The following is a 10,620-nucleotide window of genomic DNA, read 5'->3' as shown; positions in this document are numbered from 1 at the left end:
CTTTTGAAGTTCATATGTCAAGCTGTGTTGTAGCCTACAGAGTACATAATTCTTCTCGTGATTCATGGCATGCGCACGATTTACTGATGTAACGACAGTACAAATTGCAACGTTAAGCGTCCCTTATGTGACGTCATTTGAGTGTCTACAGACTGACTGACAGACAACACACTACTGTATAATGGTGCGACTGGTTAAAACAGGTATATATATGTGTGTGTATGAGCGCGCGCGTGTTCAGTAGTACTATTTATGTTTCTTTTGTTTGTTGTTAAGCGCAAAGCTACACAATGTGCTATCTGTGCTGTGCCCACCACGGGTATCGAAAACCAAGTTTTGGCATTATAAGCCTTCAGACTTACCGCTGAGCCACCGGGAAGGAGGGCAATATTTAACATGTTTGTACTGTTTACGTGGTATATTTAACCTTAGCAATCTTTCATCTTGACATATGATATGATCTGGGATAGTTTTGTTTGCGCTTCTTCATCTCCACCATAAAATCCACTGCCTAGTCAACGATTACATATAGACCAATAATTAATTTTCTTCATAACGCCATAACTTGGTGATCAAATCTGGCGATTAAAAGAGAAGTAATACACTGTTGATATGCGTATCAAAAGATGTTTGTAAACAGATATAAATCAATATAGTAGCAAGTTCTAATCTGTCATTGTAACTTCTCTGAAGAAACGAAATCTTTATTTGCCCTCTCAAGCAACCAAAAGATGGCGCTTCAAAAGTTTTACCGCAATTTTCCAATTAAAAAATGCGGTTTATACACGAATTTTGTCTGTCTGTTTGTTTTCTGTTTTTTTTTTAGAAAAAGAAAAATTGGGCTCTCTGCTGTGTCCACCGCGTGGAATCGAACCCCGGAATACAGCATTGTAAATCCGTAGACTTACTGCTGTCCCACCGGAGGATATATATATATTTTTTCTTGTCTGCAAAACCTTAACATGCAGTTTATACATGAATTTGTTTTTCAGAAGAAGCGCTACAAATTTTATGCTATTGATAACTTTACGGGTAAATTACATGAAAAGTGTGCTTGCAACATTGGTACGTTTCGACAACTCCAGGTAATGTCAACCAGCAATTAGAAGACACGCTTCAAAGTTGCCTTGTCCTGTTTAGCTGATAGCACCAAATTTCCCCTGGTGATAATTTTTCCAAGAGTCACCACGAAGCGACAGAAGCCGCCCTCTGGTATCATGCACATGTATTGTTGTCTTCCGTTATCGCTAAAAAAAAATGTTGGAAAATTGTAAAAAAACAAATCACAATATTTATTCCCTCCCCGTTATATTTTACAATGTTTTTTTAGAAAGAAATAGCGGCTATAACAGAGCACGAGAAATATATGTGTGAAATGTTTTCAGGTAAGCCTACCGGTAACTCGACAATAGCTGTGCTATAGTTGCGGTTTATGCACGAGCTTATTTTTTATTTTTTCGTAATGTTGACTTGTAGAAGGTGCGACTTGTACACGGTGCGGTTTATAAATGAAAAATTTCAATAACATAATCTACTTATTAATATAATCAATAATATTATTGGTTGTTTTTAAGCACAAAGCTACACAACGAGTTATCTGTGCACTGCTCACCACAACTATGGAAACCTGATTTTTAGTGTCATAAGCCCATAGATTTACCGCTGATCCACTAGGAAGCGTAATCTAACATAAAAAAAGTAAAACGTCATAGTTTAGCATTAAACACAAATAGAAATTCGTTTCCATAAAGATATTTACAATACTACTTGTATAATAAAATAACTTATCACACCTGGTTCTGTAGGCTCTGTCGAACCTATTCTTTGACAATGTAACATTCTCACGGTGAACCATGGACCTCTGGTGGTGAGATAATGAAAATAAGATAAAGTACCTGTACAGACAGTAACATTGTAATAAATACTTTAATTCTAAATGTTTTTCATTGCATTACATCAAATATAGAAAACAATAATTTGATGGCATTGATTTTCCCTTTTGATTGGGTTTAAAATAATTTAGACATTATGTACAGCAGCATTGTTTAGAGACTCACTAACTTACTAGTTTTATATTTTACGTATTTAAGTAACTTTAAAAACCTATGTATGGAAGCACATTATGCTAATATAACATTAAGTTGACAAATTATTGTCATACTAACATGAAACTTATTGTCATACTAAGTTAAATAACATAAAACTTATTGTCATACTAAAACATACATAGCAACAGTTTACTACTATAGAAAACACAGAAAATCATTGTCATACTAAGTTAACTAACATAAAACTTATTGTCATACTAAGTTAAATAACATAAAACTTATTGTCATACTAAAACACACATAGCACCAGTTTACTACTATAGAAAACACAGAAAATCATTGTCATACTAAGTTAACTAACGTAAAACTTATTGTCATGCTAAAACACACAAACCACCACTTCAATGCATACAAAACGTACAAAAACAGCCATTGTACTAAATATACAAACTGAAATGAGCTTACTCTATGTCTTCTGCTTTCTGCAGCAAACATCTTCTTGCCATTTGGTCACTATCCCTACATTATCAATAATAAAATAACAGCAAGCAAATTCAACCATATTTATTTTATTTTGAAAAACTATAATTGTTATAAATTCTCTACTATTAGGTAATATCATCAAAGTACACCACTTAAAACTCCAAACATCATTGTTGTACTATGATAGGGCTTGGTTTGACTGTTATTAATCACACATCTACACATTGGGCTATCTATGCCTTTCTGACCTCGGCTATTGAAACCCGATTTTTAGGTTCTTAAGTCTGCAGACTTACAGCTAAGCCACTTGGGGGCCACTTTGATTAAGTGATAAAAATTAAAGTTATTAAATTCATTTTCTCGAGATGATAATATACCCCCCCCCCAAAAAAAAGGTTGCTATATTAAAGGAAACATACCTTAGACCAGAGCACTTGTATTAAGATAAATATTTTTATTTGAATTTGAACAATTATGTAAACTTACTTAGTTCAGAAATTCATCAAAATCGTATGTTCAGTCTAAAAAGGATTATAAATTTCTAGAAGTATGCATTCCATATTTTTTTGTTATTACGATTCGTATCATAATTGCTTCAGAAAAAAACAACAAAAACTATCGCCTATTCCAGTAACCAATGCACAACTTTCAACCTAGCTCTTGTTCCAAAAATAATTTGTATTTATGGTTGGTCCATGAATCAATCACAGTTTGGAGTGTCAGAGACAATATATATTTAACCACACACACACGACAGAGACACCCAAATAAATGGTTGGGTTACAAAGCGACAAACTATAATAACAAATTGTATGTGTAGAAAATAATCCTTTGATGCACGAAACTGACGTTTTATTTAATGAGTAAGGTTTGTTTGTATAATACAATAACACTTGATAACTCACCATCCAATAATACCAACACCGGACAAAGTAAAGGAGCGACCCAAGTCAAATACAACCCACGAGGACTGGTTACTTGGTGTTATCCAGATAGAGGATGGATCCCCTAGGGAGAAAAACTTATGTAAGAAACAAATTGAAAAAAATGTAACACGCCAAAATTATACACGTTGTTTCAAGCCTAAAAGTATTATTATATTTGTTCTGCCTTTAAGGGATGGCTAGTCCTAATACTATAGCTGTATGGATGTCTAGTTCTAATACTATAGCTGGATGGATGTCTGGTCCTGGTACTATAGCTGGACGGATGGCTAGTCCTGATATTATAGCTGGATGTATGGCTAGTCCTGATACTATAGCTGGATGGATGGCTAGTCCTAATACTCACACCATAGCTGGATGGATGGTTAGTCCTTATACTATAGCTGTATTGATGGCTAGTCCTTATACTATAGCTGTATTTATGGCTAGTCTTAATACAATAGCTGGATGGATGGCTAGTCCTGATATTCACACACTATAGCTGGATGAATGACTAGTCTTAATACTACAGCTGAATGGATGGCTAGTCCTAATACTCACACACTATAGCTGGATGGATGGCTAGTCCTAATACTATAGCTGGATGAATAACTAGTCCTATACTATAGCTGGATGGATGGCTAGTCCTGATACTCATACACTATAGTTGGATGAATGGCTAGTCTTAATACTATAGCTGGATGGATGGCTAGTCCTAATACTCACCCACTATAGCTGGATGGATGGTTAGTCCTAATACTCATACTATAGCTGGATGGATGGCTAGTCCTAATACTCACACACTATAGCTAAATGAATGTCTAGTCCTAATACTCACATACTATAGCTGGATAGATGGCTAGTCCTAATACTCACACATTATAGCTGGATGGATAGCTAGTCCTAATTCTCACATACTATAGGTGGATGGATGGCTAGTCCTAATACTCACACCATAGCTGGATGGATGGCTAGTCCACATACTCACACTATAGCTGGATGGACGGCTAGTCCTAATACTCACATACTATAGGTGGATGGACGGCTAGTCCTAATTCTCACATACTATAGGTGGATGGATGGCTAGTCCTAATTCTCACATACTATAGGTGGATGGATGGCTAGTCCTAATACTCACACCATAGCTGGATGGATGGCTAGTCCACATACTCACACTATAGCTGGGAAAGAGATGGCTCGTGATTCTAACGTTCAACGCCTAATCTTGTCAATTTAAAGGTTCAGGTGGCTGTTAAAACTAGCATTTATTTCCTTTTTATTTATTTATTTTTTGTACCAACCCAGGTATATTGTCAACAAAGAGCACGTGCAGAGATTTAGTGCTGGCACGTGAATTCAGGAGAATGATGAAAAGTATCTTAGTTGACACACAAGTAAATTAGAATTGTTTCGCTTCCAGGTGCAGTCTGAAAAAATATATTATTGTTACAACAACGCAGGTCACGTGACGCTTGTATCACGCCACTTCCTTCTCGAACCTTCATGAAATGTCGGGAGACTACAAGATTGGGGTAGTCTTGTATATATAAGACCGGCCAAGAAGCAACGTAAGGTAATGTGTAATTGAACTGCGGAGAGAGAATATTGTTGAGCACGTGAGACGTTCGTTGTGAATTATGGTGTTTGTTATAGCGCGACTGTTGAAATTAAGTGTATCGCAAAGTTGTATTCCGAAAGAATAAACCAGTTTTATTTTAAGAAAGGACTTATATCGGTAAAGTTTCTTCGGAAAGAATTTTTATGGAAAATTAGCTAACGAACGGAGACGTAACATTATTCTCAACACTAGGCCTCTAGAGCGCAAAACTCTTTCCTTTCAACCTTGCAAGTTAGTTATTTCTTATGGTACACTAGTTTTATTAGGCTAAAAATAAAAACAAACTTGAAACACATCTGTAAGGGAAACCAACCTGTTTCAAAAGGTCACGGAAATTTCTGTTTCACGATTTAATGTTCTAAGTTGTATTTTTTAGCGCAAAGCTATACAATGAACTATCAGTGCTTTGTCCACCGCTGGGAATTGAATACCGAATTTTAGCGTTGTGAGTTTGTAAACCTACTGCTGACCAGCCTAAGGACTAATTCTTACAAATATCAACTCGTCATATAATAAATCAGTTGAATGTGTTATACTCACTAGAATATATGTGTTATACTCATTTCTTGCGTTTGAAGTTCATATATCACGCTGTGTTGTAGCCTAATGAGCGCATAATTCTTTCCGTGATTTATGGCATGCGCACGTTTTATTGACGCCCCGACAGTACAAATTGCAATGTTAAGCGTCCCTTATGTGATGTCATTTCACTATATATATTGACTGACTGACAGACAACACACTACTGTATAATAGTTATGTATAATGGTTAAAACAGGTGACCCAACCAGGCGGCCCAACGATTTATGGTTGTAAGTTAATAAGTGGCTTTGATTGTAAGAAATAGTCATCACAACTGATCTGGTGATAGTTTTATCAAACTATTTCTGCAAAGAAAAAAAAACCATATATGGCGTTTTTACTCAACACAGTGAATCTATATTTATATAGAATTTGAAAAATATGATAATTTTAATATTATCAGCCAACTGTTTCTAGCCCTTTGGGCTTCCCTAATTTCTTTTTTAACTGTATTCCTAATTTCCCCATATTTCTGTATATCTTCCAATCTTTTAAACTTAAGGAATTTATCCCCGATTTTTTTCTGTGTGTCTTTAGTAAGCCAATTAGGCATTACCTTCCCTGGTATTCTCTCTCTTTTTTTAGGAACATGGCTGTCTTGAATTAAAAAAAGAAATCCATTTTCAGTTTTCCCAACATTGTACCACATTGCCTTTTCACTCGTTATCCCAATTGACTAATGATAAATCTTGTTTAAAAATTGGTTTAGGAACTAAAATTTAATTTTTTTTGTCTCAACTTGTAGCAAAACATCAAACCTAAATAAGTCATGATTACTCTTCTTCAAATGTTACCACATTTCGACTATTGCTACCATATCCAAGTTAGTAGTTATCGTTAAATCTTAAAATGGCACCCACTACAGGAAGAGTTTTAATTAGTACTTGCGCTAAGTTCGAATAAATTAGAAATTTATTATTTTAATAGCACTAAAGGAAATATCAAAAATATTTCTTAATTTCTAAAAAAAAGAAGCTTTAACGATATAATTGTCAATCTTAAAAAGTTTTTAAGTTTTCAGAGGCAAGGGTAGGAGATTTTATAGTAGATTTTCCTACCATCAAGTAGGTTTGTATGAGGGTAAGCTGATGACCAAACGCTGCAGTAGCTAGGATGACAGAGAGTCCACTCCTGTACAGTCTTCAATAAAGGATAAAGACCTAAAAAACAAAAACAATATTACACACACGGATTATTCTATTTTTAAGGATGAAGCAAACTAACTAATGTGTATTCTAGTTTAATAAAGTGAAATCATTTTGTGGTATACAGAAATTAAAATTTGATTTTACCAGTATTAATCCATCAAAAATTCAATTTTCATTTGTTCATCATTCACTCCATTGAGCTATGTCATCACACTTCTGAAAAAATACCGATTTTGATTTTACGATCATATTGTGATTTGATTCATTGGGAAATGTTTTTGACTGTGTTTAGATAATTAAAAAATATTCTAATTTTAATTACTTCGTGTTAAATTCTGTGGCAATTGTATTGAAAATCATTAGCAAATCTAAGACCTAATTACCCCTTTTTACAAAATATATTACCTGAACCAGAAATTAGTAAAGCATTTAAAGAAAATATATTTATAGGGGAACGAACCATAATCTATATAAAACCAACCTTTTTCATTGGCTGAAATCACATCAAGATATTTCGGCTTAAGTTTCGGCTTATCCTTCCACTCTGGAAAAAAGGAAAATTTTGTTGTACAAGAAATAATACTTGTGAAAGAAACAGGCCAACCATAACATATTGATTCGTCTCTGTAATGTTACGACAAATATATTTTATAACACTATCAGTTAATGTTTGCATGGACAAGATATACAGAAAACAACAACTCTCTTCATTTAATATTGAATTTTTTCTCCGTCAAATCTTAACTTATAATTTTATAATTTCATTTAATTCACATGACAAAAACCATAATACTAATTAAGACTCTCATTTAGTATAATAACTACATTTAATTCGCATGCCTAGATTAGGAACATTTACTTACCGTTAAGAAGTTTTAGAAAACGGTCTGTTTTATTTGATGGATAATTTTTCAAAATAGTTTTTGGCGTCTGAAAAAAAAAAGCCTTATTTATCAAGAGTAATGAATTCCAAATAAAATGAAACATAAACTAATTTGAGACTGAGACCTTCAGAAATACTAGACGCCAATGTTTACTTAAGAAAAAACAACATATATTCTACAGAAATCCGGATGTTGCGAAAACCAACGAAATTCAGACATTCTTGTGTTAAAAAGTTGTGGTTTAAACGTCATTTTGAATCTGCAATGGACAAATTAAGATGAATGTGGAGGAAAAACTATCTATAGTTAATGTCATTTTTATAACAAGTTTTAGGCCTAACGGAATTTTTGTGTATCTGGCATCATCAGGTGAGATTAAGAACTGAGGCTACCAGAAATTAATTTTAAAATTTTAACTTAATTTTTGTTAGCCTCAGTTCTTGTATCTCACTTGATGGGGCCAGGTAGTGAAATGTTGTGAAAAAAATAAATAAAACTTTTACTATATACAACCGATAAAAGCCTCCAATGGTACAGCGGAATATCTGCGGATTTACAACGTTAGAAACCGGGTTTCGATACTCGTGGTGGGCAGGGCACAGATAGCCCATTGTGTAGCTTTTAGCTTAACTGCAAACAAACTACAACCGATAAAAACTTGTGTGAATCTTTAAAAAACAATTCTTCCAAAACCTTGTCGAAACGTTGTACATTTGCTGTTATGTTAAACTTATATTAAAGTTTTTCTTCATTACCCACTTAAGCCTCTCCAACCATTATAATTCTTCCTAATATTTCATTCATATAGTTATAACTGGTTTCCACCTTTATATCATTTGAAGTCAAAATACTCTTATTGGTATTTTGTTTTTAAAGCCTTTATCATGTATATCTAACAACATATCATCCGTTTTCACTCACCAATAAAACCAGATCTGACACTGAGATGTAGATTAGTTTTTCATTAAACGCTCGCCAAGATCTGAAATATTTGCCGTAACAGTTTAGTAAAGATAATAGAAATATTGGTTCGTGTTTGTCTATTTGTCTTCCAAATTAGAATCAACAATTTTTCATGCCAGACTGTTCATCTTCGAAACGTATTATATTGATCAATATTAGAGTGTTTGTTTGTTTGTAATTAAGCACAAAGCTACACAATTGGCTATCTGTGCTCTGTCCACCACAGGTATCGAAACCCGGATTCTAGCGTTGTAAGTCCGCAGACATACCGCTATGCCACTGGGGGGCTAGAGTGTTATAAAAAATAAATCGTGATAAATATAAAAACTGAATGTGTGCTTTACTTTACCTCTTGATTGCTGTTTAGTTTTGTTGGGTCCCCGCCATATTGTATTAGTAGAGCAGTGACGTCGTACCTTGGCGTAAAAGAAAAAGAAAATTTAGAGTGTATCACAAAAACAGGGTGTTTTGTTTTACGGTTTGTTAAAATTCTTGTCAAGCAACAAAAAAACTCAGTCGAGATTTGTTTCTTATTATCAATGCTTCATTTATCTATTTTAAACAGGATTTCTGAGGTCAAAGATCAACGTCACAGTAAAGATGTTTGGTTGAGGCTAATCTCCAATTGTTCCATGAGTCAGATTTATTTAAATACAAAACCATCACAGGAAATTATATCATAAGGATGACCTTCGGAACTAGAACAACTGAAGACTGAAGAAAATCAGTAAACCAAGTAAATAATTTGAAAACTAGGCCATAGAAAAACGAACACAAGAATCCCAGAAACAAGTAGGGTTCACAACTATAACCACCCTATGCAACATGACGTCATTGTTGATTCACTGATTGGTTCACCACATATCCTGGGTCCGAAACTTAATTCCCGGAAGTATAACATTTGGTCCAAAATCTTACACAAAGAGATCAATTAAAACTTTTAAAACTTTGCATCTATAACCATTATTAACAATATTTCACGGACATATTTGTGAATTCATCTTGAATTTTTATATTACAAATAAGTGGCCCCCAACTAATTTTTCTGCCATTTTAATAAATATCGAGAAAAAAAAACATAAGCCGATAACAGCTGTGAAAAGCATAGATCAAGAGACGTTTTTCTTGTTATTTTGCTAGCAGTACTCACGAAACTATGTGTAAGCAAAGAATACCGCACCTTAAATATCTACAGGCTTCGTGCAGACCAGAAGTTCCAAGATCTGGATCGACGTGGCTGGGATACATTCCGTGATCTAACATTAGCTGGACGACTTCTTTATGGCCTCGGATACAGGCATCCACAAATGCACGGTTAGCTTTGCGAAAAGACGGTTCATAGTCCAGCAACAGAGCTACGGCGTCTGTAATGTTACACAACAAAAACGTGTTCGAGAACAGTGAAACTGCTAGTTATAGACAACTACGAGTGTATTGAGTCAACAGATGCTGTATGGCTGTCATAACACATCTGCGAGTGTATTGAGTCAACAGATGCTGTATGGTTGTTATGACACATCTGCGAGTGTATTGAGTCAATAGATGCTGTATGGTTGTTATGACACATCTGCGAGTGTATTGAGTCAACAGATGCTGTATGGTTGTTATGACACATCTGCGAGTGTATTGAGTCAACAGATGCTGTATGGTTGTTATGACACATCTGCGAGTGTACTGAATCAACAGATGCTGTATGGCTGTTAGGAGACAGCTACGAGTATATTGAGTCTACAAATGCTGTATGGCTGTTAGGAGACAGTTACGAGTATATCGAGTCTACAAATGCTGTATGGCTGTTAGGAGACAGTTACGAGTATATTGAGTCTACAGATGCTGTATGGCTGTTAGCAGACAGTTATGAGTATACTGAGTCTATAAATTGGCTGTTAGCAGACAGTTACGAGTATATTGAGTCTACAGATGTTGTATGGCTGTTAGAAGACAGTTACGAGTATATTGAATCTACAGATG

General features: G+C 34.6%; 1 protein-coding gene across 2 annotated transcripts in view; it reads right to left on the bottom strand.

The window, feature by feature from the left end:
• LOC106461044 (serine/threonine-protein phosphatase 6 regulatory ankyrin repeat subunit B-like) overlaps positions 1-10,620 on the bottom strand; it is a 48,863-nt gene that overhangs the window by 9,681 nt on the left and 28,562 nt on the right. For both annotated transcript variants that reach the window (XM_022387868.1, XM_022387869.1), the window contains exons 7-14: positions 9,830-10,013; positions 8,999-9,065; positions 7,666-7,732; positions 7,284-7,346; positions 6,713-6,814; positions 3,437-3,539; positions 2,514-2,567; positions 1,794-1,861 (exon numbers count right to left, since the gene is read on the bottom strand). In XM_022387868.1, the coding sequence (XP_022243576.1) occupies positions 1,794-1,861; positions 2,514-2,567; positions 3,437-3,539; positions 6,713-6,814; positions 7,284-7,346; positions 7,666-7,732; positions 8,999-9,065; positions 9,830-10,013 (708 nt within the window). The remainder of the gene's footprint in view (positions 1-1,793; positions 1,862-2,513; positions 2,568-3,436; positions 3,540-6,712; positions 6,815-7,283; positions 7,347-7,665; positions 7,733-8,998; positions 9,066-9,829; positions 10,014-10,620) is intronic.

The sequence above is a fragment of the Limulus polyphemus genome, unplaced genomic scaffold, assembly GCF_000517525.1.
Source record: "Limulus polyphemus unplaced genomic scaffold, Limulus_polyphemus-2.1.2 Scaffold886, whole genome shotgun sequence".
NCBI lineage: Eukaryota > Metazoa > Arthropoda > Merostomata > Xiphosura > Limulidae > Limulus > Limulus polyphemus.
This window is presented reverse-complemented; position numbering and strand designations above follow the sequence as displayed.